The following is a 24,684-nucleotide window of genomic DNA, read 5'->3' as shown; positions in this document are numbered from 1 at the left end:
AGACGAACCTTCACAGCTTCGCTGTATACATTATATGAATATGTAATACCTATACTAAAAACCACGCGAAAGAGAAAACAAGAACAGTGGAAGTATTCTATAGAATACAGATTATAGCAGACTAACAACTTTAAAAGTTTAGATATGTAGTATCGTATAGTTTTTATTTATATACGCATAAAGTTACATCTGTATAATAATAGTAAGACATTGTCATTTTAATGTTTATGTTAGGTAATTATAGTAAAAATGATATTTACACCGAAATGTTGAGAGAACAATATTGAAGTATAATATTATTTAGTTTATACTTTGTATGTATTATAGTTTGTGGGGAATCTGAATTACGAAATAATCGTGAGTAAATGAGGGTGCGAGGTAAAAGTTGATTACGAGTTATGACAGCTGGTTTCAATCAAGAACCGCGGGGAAAACGAATGAAGGCACAATATTAACATAATATTATTATATATTATATTATTATACATATTATCATTAAATATACGTGACGATCGATTTAGATATTCATCCGAGAAAAAGCGTAGCTGACGATAATAATAATAATAATAATTTAACGCATTGTTGTCGCAAAAACGAGTTTGTTTATACACACAAACACTGCATCCACACACCGGGCGTACACTGTGGCCAGACAAAACCATCGTAATGCATAAGATTGTGTCGGTATAATATTATAATTTGCGCGTTATATAATTTTTATACAGATAATATTATATATACCTATGCATAAGTACAGCCCGTCGTTTTTGCGCAAAATCTACGTGCGCAAAGGAAATTGATACGTTTCGTAACATTAAACGCCGTCGTCACCTCGGTTTAGGTGTGCGCACGCATAGTATTACGACGGGCGGCTACGACGACGACGACGACGTTATTACTCGCGCGGACAGTCCCGTCTGCGGGCGGCGGGCGTCTGTCGTCGTATAATTATTTTAATTGGCCATTCGATACCAGTCATATAGTGTGGTGTGTGTGTATGTGTGCGTGTGTATGTGGACGGTGGCGAGTAGACCGGTTGTGAGGTGTGAACCCGAAAGCGCTTCGTCGGGTTTTCAAGAAAGGTATATTATATATATATATATATATACGTACTTACGTATATTAATATATTATATTATCTATATCTGGTCGTCGTCGTCAACACCAACTCGACCGCAAAAACCAATAGACCGGAATGGCCGGGCGGTAGACAATAATGAAAATATAACAATATATTATTATGCGTACATACACACCTATAGGCTATATATTATTATTATATACGCATAGATACCCGGCTGTATGGGCCGCCACAGTTTTTTTTTTTTTTTATATAATATCATAATAATATATTATTATTATGTATATATGTATATTATTGTCTACTGCGACGCGGAACAAACGCGAAGCGACGTCGGTTCGGTGGAAACCGTAGGCAGGTGTCGATGCCCGTGTTTTTCGAAACCTTTACACGATTATACGCGCATTAATATTATATTATAATTTACTATTATTTATTTAACAATATTGTTGTGGCACGCGAAATATGATCGGTTACCGACGCATATATCAAACACGCACGCCGGCAGATGAATATAATAGTAGGTATACCTATCTACAATATCTATACCTATAATGTTTATAGGGACGTATAATATACCTATCGTAAATCAGAATTTAAATTTCGCGGGTACCGTGTGCGTAATTATTATTGCACGCTGTCATGTCGAGAATCGATTTGGTTGTCCGTTATAATAATATAATATGGGTACCTAACTATTTAATCATTATTAAATGGGTATACCTATATAATACGCGCGCAAATATACCGGCAAAAATGAGTCAAGTATTCGCCGGCGTTCTATTTTTTTTTTATTCTAGCAATATTATTAACAACAACTCGCCGATCGTATTATTATTATTATTGTAATTTATAATATTATTATAAACGGATAAGACTTATACAGTATACATATATAATTTTAAACATATTATCTATGTATTATATTATATTATACTATATAACTATATAGATATACTGCACACGCGGACACCCGGCGTCAGGCTAGCCTATGTCCCGGACACTATATAATATAATACCGTATACAAACGGGTAGGAGGCCAATGGTGGGGTGTATAGTAACGTAATAAAATTCTATATAATTTATACACGCAGTAACAATTCATAAATATTTATGAACCCGTTTTCGTGGGCTATATATGTGCGTATATACAACACACCACCACCGTGTGTATATATACGCGATGCGTTTGATCGTCGTACTGATAACAGCCATTATTACGGTTATATATTATAAATATATATTATACGCGTACATAATATACATATAACATAAAATACCCACACGCGCGTATTTTATATTTTATTTTTATTTTTTGCATTCTACACTGCTGCTTGCACTCTAATACTCTATTATACCTTACTATAGTACCTATATATTATAAATGTGCTAAAATGTGCTTTTGTTAATTAACATTTTCAATAGTAATTATATACATATATTAAGTGTACTTATGATACTTATAAGTTGTAATAATACACATATATACGAATATACGACATCATCGTCGAGGTCGTCATGCGTAACGCGTTTTAATTGCAACGCGGGCGTATGCGAATTTCGCCGGGTTATCAATCAACTACATTGCGGGTAAGGGAAAACTCGTGTTTTTTACTATATATATATGTATAAGAAACACGTGTCATAACTCATAACCTAGGCGTGCAAGAATAGCCATCGCCCTCATCCACCCCTCTCATCCAAATTTCCTTGCTCGAGAGTATAATATATAATATGATATTGTTTTTTCGTGAAATATTTTAAGCTGTATATTATTATATATATGGAGATGGATATATAGTAAGAGAGAAAAAAGTCTCCTGTTTATTTTTTTCCATCTCTTTCCGAGAGAGCTGTTGACACATTGTTTACATACTTAACGTCCCACACGACATGAACGAAATAATATACGAGCTTATTGTTGGAAAATAATAATATTAAAAAGTAGAAAAAAACGTTGACAAGATTATCGTTTATTATATATATATATATACACCCGGCGCTGTGACCGTTTTTTACGATTATTTATTATATTAATATATTATACTTTTTTTCCGCTCTCCCGCAATATACGCGTACGTCTACCACGCTGCCCAACGGCCATCTCCCGCAGGTCACCGCCGCCATACGAAATGATTCATTTGCACCGAAATCGGTATACAATACCGATATAAATATATTTATACAATATATATAAACATATTTTATAATATTCATAATATATCGTGTCCGACCAGTACGGCGGCATATAATAGATAACATTGTATGTATAATGAAATCAAAACTTTTCGAAGTATATAGGTAATGTATATACATTCCACATGTATAGCATAGGTAGTAATGTATTATACCTATAGGTTAATATTCGAATTCAATGTTTGTCGGGTGGAAAACGAAAAATATAATCAAAACGACGTAGAGCTTATTGTATTCTGTTAGCGCGCGAGAAACAATAATTAAAAGTCGCATATATCCTATTGCCGTGAAAACAATGAAATGAAAAAAAAATAGTATACACCTAGCTTTATATATTATAAATATACGTATAATAAATTGTCGGTAGCCGATCGGTAGACCGTGAAGCTTAGACTGCTGATTTTCGTACTTATACTACTTACATATTATACACCCGCAACTGCACGCGTTTAATGTATATATATGCACGCCGCCAAACCTTACGGTAGACATTGTGTGTAAAGTAGGAGTGCAATTAGTTATAGGTAAGTATATATATATATATATTTATTATATACAGTATATACACTATAATATGGTCTGCCTGCAGCTCGAATTGCTAGTCACGAGCGACCTCGTCGCATCAAATAGACTCGAGAAAAACGACTCTTTCAATATTGGCGGCTAAACGATGTCATTGAGGTATAATGTATAATTTATTGTACTATATGATTTATTATAGAACAAAAAAAAAACGGATAATATTATTGAAACGGAAAAAAACGGGAAAATTTACAGCAATATTATAACCACCGCACAGAGTGACCGTATATTTTTTTTTCATTGTATTTCCTATTTAATAATTATATATTATATTATATAAAATGCGTATAATATACGTGAGCGGTTCGCCGTAACGAGGTTCCTATCGTTTTTTGGGTTAATAATTATTATTAATTGCCAAAAAAAAATCCGAAAATTATGCCGAGTAAAATCGGACCGTTATTGCTCCAGTGGATAGACTCACGACGATTCTAAATTGAGATAATTAGTAATTCCCACGCTAAGAATAAAAATGTTTTAATTAAAAACCATAACTTGTCAGTAACTGGCGCGCGCGTGTGATGTATATTATATTGTAGGTACCTACGATACCTATAGGCTATATGTACCGACGCACGTTATGTGCGATAATTAAAAAGCTACGTGGCAGTATATATATACCTATCTATATTCTATATATATTACGCGAAAAACAAACCGTAACAAACTGTTTTACAACAATTTCCCATTAGAACTTCAACCCAGCGTAAAACCGGAAGTTATACGAAAATCGTGTTTGTCGAAACAATATAATATTATATTATATATTATTTACATATAGGTATTATATATTATGTACGTTTATCAATAAATTCAATTTTGCGCGTTCATAATGACGGACAATTATTCAGCAATAATTAATATTTAAGCATATTTAATGTTTCTACTACATCAACCCCAGTCCAATAAAACATTGCATAATATTGTAAAAAGTATAAACCATTCGGGATCATGTAAATCCTGCTGGTTGTTGAGCTATTAGTATAATTTCATTGTAGGTATGTACCTAGTTACAACAACTATACATTATGACATCCATGGAAGCGTGATTTTGTAATGCGTTGGACATAGTTCCGATGAGTTCAAAAGATATGATATATTTCAGCCTTGATGTTTGTTTTCTCGTCAAAACCATATTACCTAAATTATATATTTAACGTTCTGTAAAAATGACGTATGTTTTGTATCCAAATATAATATCATTCATACTTTAATAATACTAATTTTATTCATAACATTATATTGAAATATATTTCGCAAACCACATTTTAAAGAACATTAACTTTTTTTAATTCTCGTAACTATAGCTTTAAAATTAAAATACGAAAAAGGTTATGTGGAATATAGAGTTCTTATAAACCTTTAAATTATTTAATTGGCTATAATTAACTCAAATATATCCTCAAAATATTATAAAGTAAAATCAATAAAATTAATTCTTCTGTACAATTTTATGTATGTAAGTATATATGTAATTATGCGTTACCAAGTAAGACGGAGACATCACAAACGCGGGAACGATCTCGTCTCTTGAACGAATATAGTTGTATATTAAATATAAAAGAAAAAATATAATTTAATCTAACTTCCAATATGTTAATTAATTTGTTTTATAAACATTACTAATTTTAATTAAGGAGTTGAAACGGTTCTTTATAGTAACGTCCGAGTAGATAGTATAGATAAATGTTTAATGATTAATTTATACTTTATTAGGTAATTGATTTAAAATTATTCGCGGTATTGGTGATTTGTTAAAACACGAGTTTTATCAATACTACTTGTAGTGCAGTGTATATACACTGTACCTATACATGTTTTAATGTTTATAATATAGTATCTATACCTAAATGTGTGTAAGTGCGTAATTTAGTTTTTTCTCATGAGGTAAATATTTTATACAAACATAAAACGTCGATTATCACGAATCTTGTATGGACAATTTATTTATGCTTGTCATAATATATTACAACCGATTTAAATGACTGTATAACACACAGTACAAAGTCGTAAACACGACTTTTAGACCTGCATATAACACAGTTTATTTTAATATTATATACGCTCTGTATACACACGTACACACATAATATATAAATACAATGATACATACATATACATATTATAAGTGAATTGGGAACATGAGTTCCAATTAGAAAACCATAGTCCAAACCGATAACAGCCGACGTTTTATTAACATGGCACGGCGCGGCGGCGTTTGCGGTAAACAACAAATGTTTTCATCCGCGTTGGTATGTACATATTATTAACTACTTAGCACTTATATATATATATTACTTAGTATAGTATTAATTATTATACACAGTACGTTGTTTAATTAGACGGTGCAGCCTTTGTGCAATACAAAACGTTGATAAAAAATATAAAAATAAAACAAGCAGCAGTGCACCAGTGAAGAGTTTACAAACATTATATTTTTTAAATTAATAAGGTCATTTTTATGCGGTAGCTGATATTATTATAATGGTATAATAAGTTGTATTATATATTCTTTTATTTTAACAATCGTCGTTATCTGTGTTCGTCTATCGCGGCGGTGGCTGTGCCGTTGGCGCCACACATGGAACCCGCGTCAGTACAAGCACTGCAGTCTACTTACAGTTGTGGCCAGTACCCATAGTTATATCATTGTAATGCGTATTGACGGCGGTAAAAATACGGATTTTGACGAAAGAGACTAACTCCACGACGAGAATTCATATAATATATAAAGACGACGGCAGTAGCGGTGGGGATATAGGATCCGTGGAGGTATATATATATATATATAATACATAAATATACATATTATATACCTACCTTATATACGCGTCACGACGACGAAGACCGTGGCGCCGCGCGCGCACAATATCCGATTTCATCTGCTGCTGCGCGCCCATTGTTGTCGACGATTATAATAATACGTACCTACGAACGTATTATATACATACATAATATATATATATATATATATATGCACGCACAAATAAGGGGGATAGGTATACACTCCGGCGGGTTTTCGCGCGGTAATCTGTCCCAGAGTCCGCCTGCATTGTTTCAATCGTCAGTGCTCGCCGAAGGACCCAGAAAGGTGCAGGTTAGGTTAGGTTAGAACGCTGTCGCCCTTATATTATATAATACAAATTCGAAATCTCGTTAGTGTCCCAGCTCACATTGACCCTACAGTAAGCTCTAAATCCTAAATCCTGCATATGTAAGATATATATACTATGCTTATATTATATATATACCCCAATAGCTTCATATACTTTTACATACTGAATATTATATTCATACTTCAAATGGGTACGAATACTCCGCATTCAAAACAATTTTAGTGATAAATCTTATACCTATAATATTGTTTTGTAAAAAATAAACTTATATGTTATCTTACAAAAACCCATGTATAAAAGTACCTACCCATATGTGTTATTTATATGATGACGGTAACTGAAAATCAATTTCGGGCGAGTGGGATGTGGTCAAATGTTTCTTTAAATTATTCTTAATATAACCTTAAACCTACAATATGGTAATTACCTATATAGACCGTTTGCACAGACTTGCAAATAATAAACGCATTAATCACTATTATTATAGTTTAACACTATAATACATATAGCTAATATAATACAAACATAACATTATACATTCCACGTTGAATTAATCATTCTATTTTTCGATTATTTGTCACGTACTACATAATAATGAAATCACAATTTTAATTTAATTTATGGTGAGTATTTCGAAAACCCTATATTATAATGATCGACCGCATTGATGGCTAAATAACGTGCAGCTTATAGTTTTTGTATGGAGTTAATAAATATTTCGATTGGGGTGGCGGTTGCCTGCAATCTGCACGTATTAATAAACGCTTTCGTCAACCTCCAATGATCATTTAGAAAACATGGTACTACCCCCGGAGTCCCTTATAATATTTTTAACATTGTCGTTATACAAGTTTTATAGATTAGTTATAGGTATACAGTTTTAATCTTCCCTATATTAACCATTGTTTATATTATTATCAGTAGCATTTTATATGTATATTTAAGTTACCCATGCGAATACATTACAATTTCAAAGCTCGCAGGACTTCATACTATGTCCAACGCTATAATAAGCTTTTCATCTCACCCTCACAATAAACTCACGAGGTGCATAAAATACTAAACAGATAGGGGATGCCATTTTATACAATTTTTGGACATCTCAGTGTATCCTTATATGCCTACATTGATACGTTTTGTCATATTATTATAGGATTAGAAAATATCTAAACATAATAATATATAATATATATACATATATTTTTAATATTTATATACATCATAGATAATGTTTGATGAACTGAAATGGTATTAAATAGTCAACAAATATTTTTAAGTTAATACCTATGTAGATTCACAGTGTAATAGATATAATAGTAAGTACATACTGTACAGTACCATGTATATGTAAATACCTACATGTAACTATATATCATCAAACTTTTAAGTTATAACTTGATATTTAATAACTAATAATAATTTAAGTTTAAAATATAAACAAATTTTTATTATAAGAATATCAAATTAAAAAATATAGATATGTATTATATTTAAACATATATGTACCTACTTCTATAGATATACCTAATATAAATTTTGCTTTATTGTTTAAGCAATATAATATAATAATGTAATGTAATTAGTTAAAGTTTTAATGTAGAGTAACCTTAAGGCAACCTTGTGAGATAACATTTTCTGATATCAAATAAGAAATAACAAATTATTTTATTCATATCCGATAATTATAAATATCAAACGGTAGGCACCTACCTATTAGGTACCTACTATAAATATATTGATTGCTAGTAAAATAAACATAATATGTTATCAAATTTGTATTTTTATTAGTCTGTATACATTTTAATATATATTTTAATATTATCATTAGGTACTTATTATAATTATCTACTATTTATTGCTTTATTATTACAAGTCCGTTAAAAGACAATTATGCATTTCCAATTTTAAACATAGCTGACATATTGTTTATATTATTTATATTATATTATAGGTAGTTATGTTGTTAGGTATACTTATTTTAGGTATATTCTCAAGTCCTATACACATAATGGACTTAAATCTGCAGTTTTACGTATTATTGTATCTATACACCATAGTAATAAGCCAATTTAAGATTTGGGATATAAAATACAAATACCTTTGGACTCTTGTAAATATTATGCTTACTTACTTAATCGTTAATATTATTTGTTTCCACAGTTATGACTATAGTTTTTTATTAGCTTTGATAAAATAATAGATACCTATACATAAGATATAGTTTAATATGGTCATGACATTTAAAACAAACCAGTTTAATTAAAACATAGAACTCGACATTATTTGGAATAAAATACATATTGAAAAATAATAGTTATAGAACTTAATTAATTGTTTGTACATATTACAAACTCAAGTTGTAAGTGTAGCTTCCTATACCTATAGGTACTTAACCTGGTTAAGACTGTAAGTATAGAAAAAAGCTTACTAAAAACTATAGATTTTAAAACAAATGAATAAATATAGATGATAGTTTCTCTGATTTAAATTAGTTTTTCCGTAAAAATATTTCTAAATGGTTCAGAAATTTAAGCTTATATAAATTATTAAGCTCGTGAAAATAATTTAATGTTATACTCTTATAATTTATAACATAACATTAAAGCCTAACTAAAATTATTATTATCTAGTTTTACCTACTACTCGAACCTATATAAGAACTTACTTTGTAAAACATAAATGTGTGAATCAAAAATGGAAGAAATATATTATAATATTATAATATAATATTAGTATTTAGTTCATCAAAAATTATATATAAATAGATTGCACGTATTCGAGTTTAGGTATGCACCTACCTTCCTACCTATAACGCGGCATCATAAATGTTAATAATAATTTAAGGAAAAGACTGTAATAAATATTTACCTATATTGAATTTGTATAACATGGACACGTAACACGGTTATTAGATTTAAAAACTAAAATAAATGTAAGTATCTATAATGCCTATTATAATATACGCGTGCAAATAAAATAATCGGTAAGTACCTATTCCAAACTGTTAGCAGACTGTTGTTCACATATCAGGTATTATTATGAGATGCAACGAATTATAATAAAAATACAAAAATTGAAACACTACCTATAATATTATTATATATTATAGCACTATATATAATATTTGTTTATCTTACCTGTTGTCCGGGGGTTGGATACGCGTAACCGAACTGAGAATACGCCGACATAGTAACCATTTGTGTTGAGTTGTATTTGTACCGGTTTGTGCTAATATAACGTATACTTCTATATAGATCGGAAGTACGAGTATATAATAATAATATTATATCAAACTGTTTTCGCACGCGAACTTAAACCGATTGCGCCCCGCGTATGTGGAGTATTTACAAAATATATCTTCTTATCTACGACGGACCGAGTGATCGAAATAAAAAAAAAAAAAAACGACGTGCGAAAACGGATTTGAAAAATAAAACACGGTTCGTTATCTGATCTCCATGGTCGGTGCGAGAGGGTGGAAAAAAATTCCGAAATTAAGTAATGACACGACGACGACAACTGCCCTCTCCGGCGCGGTCGAGGGATGGCGCGCGGGGTTGTATACGCGACAATATTATAATGGTACAGTAATTGTGTGTGTGTCGTGTCACGTTAGAGAGTGTGAGTGTGACGGCGGGCGCACGCTCGATGGGACGCGCACGGTACGGTCTCTGGACGGCGACTGAACGACGGCTGCGGCGGCGGTGGCGACGGCCGACGGACCGCCACTCGGCCACCCCCACTCCGCACTCCGCGTTCGGTAGCGCGACCCGCCCACCGGGCCACGCGTGGACGTGGCCCGCGCCGTCCAATGGCTGAGACGCGACCGCCCGCACCCCCACACTACCCCCGATCGCGATCGCCGCCGCCACAATGTTTGCGGTGTAGTTTTATTATTATGTGTGTGTGTGTGTGTTTTTTATACACTTTTTTCCGATTTTATTTTATTGAAACACGGACGGACGTCGCCAAGTGCACGCGCCGTCCAAGCGGAGCGGTGGCGGCGGCGGCGGCGGCGACGTCGACGATGATCACCGCCAATAAATTGTAAATTTGACAAACGCTTATAAATAGAATATAATAGGTATTAAATTAGGTGTAGGTATCAGATTATATATATTCTGCAGTTTATAAGTATACAACGTAAATAAACAGCCACCGACGAACACAATTTTCTGAAATTTTTATGTCCACACACCAATATTTTATGTATATATAGGTATATTAATTTAATGTAGGTATATCCCTACCTATATTTTACAAAATCCCTAGGTATATAATGGCGTTAATTCCTATAAATAAATAAGTTTATACTTATAAAAACGATTCAGTGTTTATATAAGTAGGTATAGGTATAGGCTCTATATATATATATAATATTGTCTTCCAATATATTAATCTCTCCCACTCACAGGTGCCGTCTACCATCATATTATATATTATAATATTCAAGTAGGTATATAAGTATTTGATCGGTGGAAATTTATATTATTGCGCGTATACGCACGTACCTAACTGCTTTATATTTATATACGTACCTACCTATGTATACTCAACGAGCTGCACGACGGCTACTATATAATAATATATAGGTACATATTATATCTGCCGGCAAACGGTCGGGAAATTCCTTTGATCAGTGTGCTGTAGGTATATGTATATAATATGTATATAATATGTGGTGTAGACACTGTAGATACTGTATGGACTCTTGGGTGGGTGGTGGTGATGGTGATGGTGATGTAGTGGTGGTAACGGTGTCTGATGAAGGTTCGCGAGGGGTTGCGAGGAGGAGAATACGCGACGACCTGCGGAGGAAATTATTATATTGTCAGACTCGCGTATTTATATCGCAGCCGACGTCTCCTTGTTGTTTTTAAATGTATAACCCGTATAGGTTATACGTATATAATAAACTCTATATATATATAGTACATTTTATATAATATTATTGCTTATTAGGTTATATTTATATGTCTATATATACACATTATCGTATAGATACATTATAAATTATTGGAACCGGACTCTTCGAATGATGCGCATAAATTAAACTGTTTAAAAGACGAAAAATACATTTCTATTATAAATAAGTCCATCTAAACCTCTAGTTATATATACAGCTATAGCACCTAATTGATATTCAATTAAACTAATTCTACGTGTAAATATATTATACAGCAATACATATTATAAAAGTGGGTTAAATCCTATCATGCGGGATAAAATTATATATGCATATATATAGTACCTAATTTGAATTTTCTATTAGGTAAAATTAATCATCATAGTTTTCTTTAACTGGATAAAAAAAATGTGGATTCGTTATAATAATTTAAAGTATAAATATATAAGGTTTATCTTCAACTGTACAAATATAAATACATATAGGTGTAGGCATCTAATATATTTATATACCCACACGGCTACACGGATATATACATTCAAATAAATACTCAAATGGGCGTCAAAAATGAGGTTCATATATCAAACGACTTTTTTCCGTATATTTTAATGAAAAAACATATTTGTTTAAGTAAGTTTAATTCTTCTATGCCTATAGGCCCTATAGTTTATATATATATACTTTGTGTATATACCGCATAGCTATTATATATATTTAAAACGTTAAACCTAAATTGAATCCCGATAATATATTTAATAAACAAATTGCAATTTATATAACAAATTATAACAATAATTGTGTTTTAATTTAAATACATTTTTATATTATATCATATTATACTAATTGTATAAAATTACTAATTTACTTACAGTATATAAGACATAAGTAAATAATTATAATCATATTATTGTGCATCAATTTTTTTTTAATTACCCACATTTTTATCTTAAATAATGAACATAGAATATCCATTTTACAGACTATTCGTTTTATGTGCAAAGTAACTATATATTTCTGGTTTTATGCACTTTATAGTTTATATATGCATAATATAAAAGGATACATAATTTGAAATTTTGAAGTACTATAGAAAACGTCAGCCCTTAAAATACTAAATATGTATAGTATACTATAGTACCTACTATTAGGGCATCGTATAATATTAAAAACTACCCATTAAATTATTCAATTATGATTTCGCAGAATTAGGTGAAGGTATACATATTATAATAATTATAAATATTGTGTACAATATTTATATTACTTCAATGTACCCGCTAATGCTTATACCTGTATGTATATATACTGAATATACTATCTATTATAGTCTATAAAATCTTTTATCTTATATATTCTATATTATTTGTATAATAACCTATTATAATTCATAGGCATATACATTAAATTAAAAACGTAATCTAATTCTATCTGTTTTTCATAATTTTATATGTGAAAAATCAACATTCCTATTTTTCATTTATATAAAATAGTATATTTAATATCTACAAAAAGTTAAAAAAAATATTTAGCAATAATATTACTTGTAGATAGTAGATACCTAATAAAATAATGAAAATATTTATTATATAAATAATATATAGGTATACCTATTATTATGTATAACTTATATAACTGGATGTTATAGGTACATATCATGCATTCATGCATCTATATGCATAATTACGTACATAATACATCTATATATAGGTAGATACATAGGTATCTTTATATACTAACATATAAGTATCATGGACTAATATAATAAAGATACGGTTATATTAAGGTACTTATATATTATAGTAGGAACGAACAACGATATCAACATAAATAATGATGTTATAATTTGTGAAACTATGATAAAAACTAGAAATATTATATTTATACGTAATAGTATATTTGTATATTTATTGATATAAGTTTTTGACTCAGTATTTTATGTTTTACTATATACCCCATTATTACATTGTTAATTAATTTCAATTATAGTTTGGGCCGTATCTATTTGCATAAATTATATTACAATTTTAAATTCTATGCGTTTTATACGAGTTAAATAAATGTTCAATAAATAGGTACACATATAAGAATTTAAGGGTCCGGTGCAACAACCGGACAACTCCACTTTTATCAATTGTTCAGGAGAAGCAAAACAAAATTATTTATCTCATTCACCTTAATGGGCGGGAAATAATTCTTTTTCAGATATCATTGGAAATTATTGTTAACTTAAGTTATCTATAAATTGATCAACGTCTAAAATGTTGGAGTTAATTTGTATGATGCTATAATATATAGCTATATACGTATATAAATACGTATGTACTTAAAATAAAGTTATATTGATATATGTAGGTATATATTATTATTATTTTGACAATTATTTATTTATACATTTTAATTTATATACATATTAACGGTCATAGCCCAATTATATTCATATATACACATATTTAAACATGATTTTTTTGTAACAATGCCAATTTTAATCAGACACAATTAAGTTCGTTTGCATAATATTTCAGTATAGGTATATAACACTGAATAATATATATTTAGACGAGACACTATCTAAATCTTGAGTTTTTTATTGGCTAAATATTGTCTATATGCAGCCCCCCCTCCCCCCCCCCACCCGAAATGTTAAGAAAATTTAAAAATTATTTTAATGGTTTATGATAGTTGTTCAAAATGTCTAAAATTGTATTTAAAATATTTCAAAATGTAGTATAAGTATTAACATTTTTCAGCTATCTATCTGTGCGAGTAGGTATTTAATGTGTAAAAATGTAAAAATTTATCAGCCCCCCCCCCGCCCGAAAAAAATCATGGCTACGCCACTGACCTACCTATATACCTATACATTACACATTACATATACCTTTGTGTATACTATACTTATATATTATAGGTACGAGGGGTCAAACATTTTTTTCAGATAAAACAGTTTTATAATTTTACTACATATAATTTAAATAACGTTCAAAAAGCGTACTACGCACTGACAAAATTATTTTCATCCAAAATGTTATCTAGGAAAACTGTACGCGGCTATTATAAGACCGACTTTCACGTATGGTTGCGAAGCTTGGACGACGACTAAACAAACAGAAAGAAACCTAAGTATTTTTGAGCACAGAGTATGGAAGAAAATATGTGGACCTGTCATTGATGAAACAACGGGGAATTGGCGGAGGAGATACAACAGAGAGCTGCATAATATGTTGGAACTAACACCAATAACAAGCTTCATTAAGGGCCAAAGAATACAATGGTCAGGTCACATATAGTGAGAAGATGAGAGGACGAAGTAGTTAGAGTAGCTTTGGAATGGAAACTGCATGGTAAAAAGCCTAGAGGTAGACCAAATGATGGGGGCTAAACCTATTTAGCCACTTACATAATATATTATTAAATCCTATACCTATATTAAATATTATCACATTATTTACACGAGGAACGTTAACGTGAACGACCATAGGAGTGTCAATCATTCAGAAATATACAATCCACTAAATTGGAATCAATTTGTCTATAATGGGTATAGGTACCCATATAAATGTAACATTTATCGTGAGTAGCGCAATAATTTATGCACATTACCTATTCATATGGAAGATAGATTATAATTAGGTATATACCTATTATATAGGTTATAGGTACAATTTAATATGAACATCATCGAGGTGGTGATATTTTTGGAATAAATAGGTGGATAGCCGATACGATTGTGAACATTATATTTGCCGTCGTTATATAATAATATACACGTGTATTAAACCCGATTTTATTCTCTTATCGATAAGGGAAAACACCACCGTACGGCGTACACGCTATTGTATATAAAAAGCTTTTATTGTGTTTCGCTTAATTTTTTTTAAACGCATCTGAATTTCGTGTCCCCTAGCTTTTAACAACAAAGGAAAATAACTTTACCATTTTATTGAACAATGCATTAAACCACGGCGGCGCTACGCCATGAAGTGTGTGGAATCGTAAGGGATTTTTGAACCAGTCGCAGAACCATAATAAAGAATATTTAAATATTTTTATCTACCCGTGATACCACTGATACCAGTCCGGCAGTCCATTGCGGTCCATTGCGTTACGAGGTTGCGATGTACGTTTATGAACAACCGTACAAAAAATTCGGAAGAGTATTAAAATATTATAATTGTGGTAATGCAGTCGTATGCATATCAAATTTTCGATTGCAGTATAATATATAATATAGACATGCTTGTAGTGTTTATAATACGTCGCATTATCGCAAAATTATGAACGCATTTGTAATGCCTACAAATTTATTGTACATGATGCCTGAAAAAGACGTGTACCTACCTATAGGAACTCGGTAATCTTAATATACCTACATAATATAATTATCGGGTTATTAATTCATAATTAATGACGATCATCAGTTACATATTATATTACAAAGTATAGGTACCTCTATTTACCTATATAATCTAGGTATACACTATATTTTATAGCCATACAGGTAATCGAAACGATGAATACGCGTTGTATTATGCAACAATGCAACATATTATATTGAAATATAATATATACAAATGTCGAGACGTCATAAATACAAAATACCACATATATAGTAATCTATTTGTCATTATTATAATGCATCTAAATAGTCATATAACGATATGTCGGATAAGTGCATCAGTGTATACATACATATATACATAATATGTAGGTACCTGTTCATTTATTCCATGAAAAATAAATTATAAATTAGCATGTAGAACAATACAATTTAATGTAAACACGTTTAACAGCAATCAGCGCTTATACTTAATAATATATATAGTTTTAGGGAAACACATGAACACTATATTAGGCAACAATAATAATGGTATTATTATTATTATTCTATGTACAATTTAATTGTAGTTTAATTATTTTCGTTTTAATTCTAATGCGTGCCTAATGCGCGTGGTCGCTTTTCGTCAAACTTGTTGTAGAAAAATAAATCACAATAATTCGTGTACTTACAATGATACATATTATTACAATATAATAAATTTACCAGCTGTGTAGGTACATAAGTATATAGGTGGGTGCATTTTTAATTAGACTAAATATTCGTGTGTGTATGTGTGTGTGGGTTATTATATGTATAAATATATTTTTACATAGCGACCTCTGATGTCTACATTGTACACCTATGGTATATAATTGCTAATTACGGGTGTACGCGTCCAAAACAAGATCATACACACAAAGATAACAACGTTTTATTATAATATATATTGTGAGTACATCTTCTATAAATTTTTTGTAGACAAAATGCGAAATGAATAACAGCCATATTTAATTATATATATGCGTACACACTTTAACTATATGTAAAATGTATATTATATAGTTTACGGACAGTTAAACAAACGTTTTCCAACATGTACAGGTATATGAGCATATAGACTGTATACGATATACATTCATAAATGTACCTATATGAAACAATACCGTGGAGACACCGAGACAGCGAGTATATATTTATTATTATGTGCCTAGTTATAGTTTACTACTAACTTTAGTCCGGACTATAATATTATCATCATGTATATTACTAGTTAGTTTTATTAGTCCTTCCTTTATACCGCCACTACAACACGAGTATAACGAGTATATAATTAATTACTTTATATATTTTATATAATATGGTAGGTACCATACTACAGGTATTGTGTACAGTATGTCAGTATGTATATAGGTACTGTAGTACAACTGTTGTATGTGTGTGCCTATTACATTTCGCATCGTAATTCTGGTTGTAAAATGATAGTTATACCAAAAACAAAATGGAAAAATATCCACCGAGAAAATCTTATAATATAATATACCTATTATTAATTATTATTTTTCTAGTACTTAAATAAATGTAAGTGAAAAGTGGCGAATAGGTATACTAATTATGGGTCTCATACGTGAATGGGGAAAAATTAATGAACCAATTGAGTCAGCAATATCAGGAAACGAAAATATACTAATTGACTCGGTGTTTGAAAAAGTAAATTTTAAATATCTACGTATAATACGACAACCACTTGATATCTTTCTTATAATTTGTATGTCTTTCTTCGGATAAAAATAAAGATTGTATATTATGTAAAAATGAGAAATAGATACTAATATAAATAATAAAAGAAATTAGATCAAAACCAAATAAACATAAATTTGAAAAAAATTCAGCTGTTGCATTAAAAAAACTTCAACTTGCAAGATAAGAACATCTAATTACAAAGATTAACGCATACTGAATTTTACCAATATTAGACATTCAATTTAATTATTTAATTGAAAGTAAATTTTGCTACTGAATTATACGTCATATATAACTTATCAATTACACACACCGATCAAATTTTCAAAATTAACATAAAAAACAAACTTTCTTTACCATACATGACATGTAGAGTTTTTTTTATTATATAATAGACAGTCCTAATTAGTGTAAAAATGTGAAAAATATGATTTTTTTTAAAGTTTGACGAAACTTAGTTAATATTAAAACGTGGACTCAATTAATATTTTATTTTAAAGTTCATGAGACTCAATTAGTAATTAGTACCTATATATGTCATATGTGCATACCTAAAACAACTTGGGACTCAATTCGTTCAAAATACATTATGATATTTCATTGGAAATCAGTTCATATGCAGCCGTGAAAATGTATAGGTAGGTACTTAACCAAACTTCCCAAACTTTTCTGTTTTAGTCATGTACTCATATAGTTATATCAATTATAATAATATTAGGATTACAAATTAAAACCGGTATTAGGTAGTCAATAGACTTATTTAACTGCAATCTAAACTTTTAATTTAAAAAAAAGGAAATTAAATTGAAATTTTGTTTTCTAGAAATCTGCAAATTGGATCGGAGGAGTTGTAAAAGTTCCATAATATATTATTGCCTATAACTATAGTTAGGACACGTCGAATATAATCATGTCAAGTAGTTATTCCCCGTCAAAGTCGCGGACATCAAGAATTACAATCTTCCTTGTTAAATTCAACTCATAGAATATAATATACAAATAGGTATATAGCTATTATATGTACCAATCTGTAAACACATTATTACAGGTTTAGGCATCGAGATATCTTTTATTGTCTAGAGTGTGATGTTTTAATAAATTTTAGGCACTTATTAATTCAACAAACAGTTGTTAAAATCAATACAGTAATTACAGTTATTTATAAAGGAGAAATCACTTTATGATTAAAATTTTATGAGGCGAATTTGATTAATTTTCCTAAAGGTTTTTTGTTTTGGGTCCTAAGAATTTTCACGTTATCGCGTTCCTATATGTTTTTTTTTAATATCAGAAAAGATTACTAGGCCTCACTCAGTTTAAAACTATGCATTCAATATGTTTTGATCTTGACAATATATAATTAGTTCACGAGATTAATTAAACGTTAGTGGTATTGGTATACCGAATATAATCCACTTTTATTTATAAAGTATGCGATATGCGTACACTAGGATTTCACACGGAAGTTGCTACATTTATTGCCACACACACATAACTTATTATTATAATATAACAAAAACGGATAGGTACCTCCCCTTAGATTTGATCGGAGGAAATGTTTCAGTTTTATCGTCCTGTAAAAGATTCCTAACGAAATTTAAATAGGTAATTATATTATTACTTTATAATAAATTAAGGTTATATAGGTTATATAGGTATACGGTTACCTAAGGTATGATGTATTCATCGTTTAGTAATTGTATAATATGAATGTATACCTATTATGTACATTATTCATATAGTATCACTCGTTAAAAATTCAATGTGAATTCATTGTTTGAAAAAATATCACTGGCTGATTTTATTATAATATTATAATCTATATTATACACAAACATGTATAAGTACCAGCTATTTTTTTAATTTTTTTTTTAATCCACCCGCGGCTAATGGGTGGTTTTTAACTATGGGGGAGGGGTACTGTAGGTTTTTGTAAACATGTGTGTTTTAGTTTGGCAGGATTTTCAAGTGGGCACCCGTAGGTACCTATGCCATGCCAGGTGGGGGATGGCGGCGTACCAGCTATTATTACAATATAGGCACAGAAGTATAGTATAGGTATAGTATAAGGTAAGGTATTTTTTACAAAATATTTTTAACATAGGTATATATTATTTTTCTAATTTTTATACTTTGCAAAATTGTATTGAATAAGAGGTACATATCGGTTATCACGATTACCTTTACCATTTTTTTGGTAAACTCAATTATGTTATTGTGATGACCACAGATGCATTATATTATTTTAAGATAATTTTGTAATCTACAGGACAAAATAATATTGATAAGACTACCTAAATTTTGTACTAACTTGAACCTTATACTCACACCACGGTCATAGACTTTTGTGAGAAGACCTGCAACCTTTTAATATGTCATTTAATCTCAAATGTATCAAATATTTTTTTTTTTGGTAAATAAATATTGAATAATTATTATTATTGGCATGATATATATTATTATTTGTGGATTGTCGCGTGCACGTTAACTTTAGTGGTACACATAGTCTATAGGTAAGTCTATTGGTTATACGGTGGCTACATATTAACACTCATATTATATGCGATGTGTACCTATAATTTAAGATTGAAGAGTTCTCTCGAGTATAGTTACTAATGTTGCAGTTAGATTTGTTTAAGTTATAGGTACCTACTATTATATTTATGCACGTAATACAATAAATATAACGTTTATTGGGTGTAAATTAATGATGGATATTCATTCACTCATGTAGGTATACGTAAACAAATATAGGCCACATGTACAATATATATATACATAATATACATTGTAGGTATGGAATATTATATTACTATATAAAATAATGTGTTTAAGTATCTGTCTGTATATTATGAAAATTGAACAGAACGATAATAAACTGTTTGTGCGGTGCGGAGAACCGTGGTTACCAAGTTGATGATGCGGATCTAACTGATAAAATATGATATATAGGTATTAACATGTATATAGTAATTATATATACCTACATATTTTATATATATATATAATATATCACCCAAAAAGGGGGAGGAGACGCTTTATTTCCATTTGTTATCCAGAACTAAACGCCCGAGTGTTATAAATATATACACACACCTATAATATATATTATTTTGTACATTTTTATTTTTACAATACCATTCATATCAATGCGCATAAAAAAACAATTTAAACCCGAATTACACGTTTTTTTTTTCTGTTGGTATATTACTATTATGGCTGTACTGTACACACACACACACAAACACACATAATATGTATATGAATTAAATGGCAATAATATGACACTCCGACACTCGACATAATCTTCAAACCGATTAACTGGGTGAAAAAAAAAAACAATATCATCGTAACAAATTATAGAGTACACGCATATAAATAAATGGTTTTGTATTTTTTGTATTTGATACTATCAAAATGTTAACGAACTATATGTACGGTTAAAAACGTTGATGAGTGGATAAGTGGCGATAACTCATTATTATACATACAAATACTATTTTCACGAAAATATAATGTTATATAAGTAGTTTATTTATTACTCGTATTGAATATTAATTATTATTAAGTATATTTTTATCGAAATTATAGCAACAATATCTATATGTGATATTATATTGGTTTATATATCTATATAATTAAGTTGTACCCGCACTTATTATATGTAATGGATTATTAAAAATGTATTATATTTAATTTCGCTTAAACGTACCTACCAATATAGATTAAATATAGTGGAAACGATCAAATTGGATGTCTTGAGTGGTGACAAACAATAATGTTTTTTTTATAAAATATTATATGGTTAGACCACTTTAACAATGGTGTTTTCGTACAGTAATAAGTGTCCATCCGACATACCTATATGTTACCTGTCCATCTAACATGATGATTTTTGGGTCTTCGTGACGGCCGAAAGATCTCGGATGTACCTATTATTATGTCCGTGTGTGGCAATAACACTCTTATATATTATATACCTATTGCGCGTATGTATATAAAATATTGTGTGACATATATAGGTACCTACAGAGTGTAGGTATTCGCGTCACGCGTGCGCAGATGTTTACCTATGACATCCGATGTTGTATATATATAAATATATTGACTACCTATACCTATATGTAACCATATATAGGTACAGTATATATTGAGAGGTATATGATCGAAAAGTCTTCTTCGCACACTATAATAATATATAATGTATATTATATACATAGGTACAACCCGAACCCGAGCTGTCGAAACGGAGAAGAACGACAGCGACAAAAAACGTAAATACACCGCGACAGAGTCTGGCGCGCAGGTGAGTTGTGTGACAAATTTTCGGGGACAGACGGGCGGAAACCGATACCGGTTTTCATCTGGACACACACATATACGCGCACGCATAAAAAAACCAAACACACACACACACACACACACATGATATATTATAACATGTACACATGACAATAACGCGAGTGATTGTGTGTGTGTGTGTGCGTGCGCGCGTTATAATCCCGCGGCGGCACCGGTGACATACAATATATATACTTGTGCGCATATGTATGTTTAAATACGTATATTATAGACACACAGACACTCGCACACACACACACAACAAGAGCTTGGAAACCGATATCTCTTATTCGGGGAGACGGCGAGCTGGTGCTGCACCGCGCGAGCGCAATACGGTCGATGCACGTGTGTGTGTGTGTGTGTCGTATTATATACGTTATAAATCCGCAGTTCGGCCGCACCTATATATGATATGTCGGTGCGACGCCGTGGTCGTGTACCCCGCACGTACCTATAGGTACGACCGCGCGTGTTTGTGTGCGTATAATATAATAATATACTCCTTCGATTTCCATTCAAAACCCGGTCAGGCTTCTCTGATACATATATATAGGTATGATAAAATGAATAAAAAAAAAAAAGGTAAGATTATTAACCGGTCGGGTCCTCGGCGGCGCTGGCGCACACCGATCCGAGTGGGTAGTATTTCGTACCTAGGCTATAAGTATGTGATATTATTATGTACGACGGTCGACGGTGTATATTAAAATATTATTTTTTTTTCCCCGTCGTCCGGCACCGAGCCCCTCGCGCGCCGCCGCCGAAGTATAGTATGTACTTTCCGCACACTCACAAACATCATCGCACTGCAGGTACACACACAATATGCCGGCGGTTGGGCGCGCTGGCGTGTGTGCGGGTATGCGTGTACGTATAAAATGGCGAAGTCGCTTTTGGCCACGTCCACACGGCCAATAAAACCGAAGACTTGCCGGTACTGATTGACTGCTGTGCAGCGGAGCTGCAGCCGCGCGCGACCTTGTCGGAAATTACATAACACGAATACGGCGTGCTCGCTGCACACATTATGTTGTATTATTATTATTATTATTACGCTATATACGTATATACCTAATACTGTACGGGCGCACTAACGCGCGTGTGTGTGTTTTTTTAATTGCGGGAAAAAGCGGTGGAGGCGGCGGCGGAGGCTGCAATTAAAAGAAGCGGTTTGTCGGCGTATTTTATAATAATATATAATATAAAAATAGGTAGTCTACGCACGCACGCAATAATAATGCTATACAGATACGGGCGATATACAGACCAATTAACCACAAAGAATAATATAATATAAAATCTTACCGGCCGGGTGTGCATTATATTGAATATGTGTATGTACCTATTACTATTAATATATAATATATATATATATATATCGTCGTATTTTTCTAATTAGTTACGGTATTGTTTTCGTTTTTGTTTCTTTTAAACGTGTTCTATTATCATAAATTACACGTGTTCTTTTTATTATATCGTTTTCACTACCGTGTGCACAACTGCAGCAGTTGGACATATAGTGGCCGTCGTGCGAGACCGTATGTAGCCTATTATAGGTAGTACATATAATATTATACCTATATCTATACATTAGTACAATATGTGTATGCGCACTTATATATAATGGTTAATATATTAATATTGTGTATCGACGGCGAGCGATTTCCGGGCGCCGCCGACTGAATAACTCGCATATTATTATTATTGTATGGATAATATTTTACCGCCGGACAATCGTCGATTATAAATCCGCGACGGCCTCATATACGTGGGTTTTATCATACCCATATGAATGCTGCATATTATTATGTGTGTGTATGATTTGTGCGACCGCTGCAATGCGCACACCGCACGTGATAACGCGCTGCAGTGCGCACTGCTGTCATAATTCATATAAAATACGATATCAATATATTATAATATATATTATGCATGTGTGTACTGCAGTTCAGGATCTATAGAATACCTATGGTATAGCCGTCGGGACCTCCTATCGTCAACCGCATTATTATTATTATTGTAATATATTGGTATGCGACGCGGTATAACAGTACTCGTTGTTCGATCGTGATTTGTACGGTATCCGTTTCACAATTATTATTATTATTGTATTGCATATTATAAACCATTCCACGACGGACGACTTCACCATATTATATTATACATATACTCGAAGGTACGAGCTGTGGTATTAAAGTATGATATGTCATATTATGAACATATATTATTATGAAGCAGCGCAAAGTACGCCTATACGAAAAATATCACAGTACCTATATCATAGGAACCTATAAATTATATTTTGAACGAGCCACATAATAATATTATCTATGAACTGGAGCCGTACTGAAAATAACTTTGAAATTATTAGAACCGTAACCTCGATCGCGGAACCATTATTTA

At 31.2% G+C, this 24,684-nt stretch overlaps 1 protein-coding gene across 2 annotated transcripts in view; it reads right to left on the bottom strand.

Annotated features, from left to right (window-relative positions):
• The window catches only part of LOC100165521 (homeobox protein caupolican), a 65,048-nt gene that overhangs the window by 20,000 nt on the left and 20,364 nt on the right, over positions 1-24,684 (bottom strand). The window contains exon 1 of one of the 2 annotated variants that reach the window (XM_001946045.5): positions 10,114-10,662. The exons of the other annotated variant lie outside the window; for it this stretch is intronic. Coding sequence (XP_001946080.2) covers positions 10,114-10,173 — 60 coding nt within the window. The 5' untranslated portion in view covers positions 10,174-10,662. Of the gene's footprint in view, positions 1-10,113; positions 10,663-24,684 lie in introns of those variants that run through there. 2 annotated transcript variants of the gene reach the window in all.

Source organism: Acyrthosiphon pisum, chromosome A3 (assembly GCF_005508785.2).
Source record: "Acyrthosiphon pisum isolate AL4f chromosome A3, pea_aphid_22Mar2018_4r6ur, whole genome shotgun sequence".
In the NCBI taxonomy this organism is placed as follows: Eukaryota; Metazoa; Arthropoda; class Insecta; order Hemiptera; family Aphididae; genus Acyrthosiphon; species Acyrthosiphon pisum.
The sequence above is the reverse complement of the archived record's forward strand: the minus strand, read 5'-3'. Positions and strand labels throughout refer to the sequence as shown.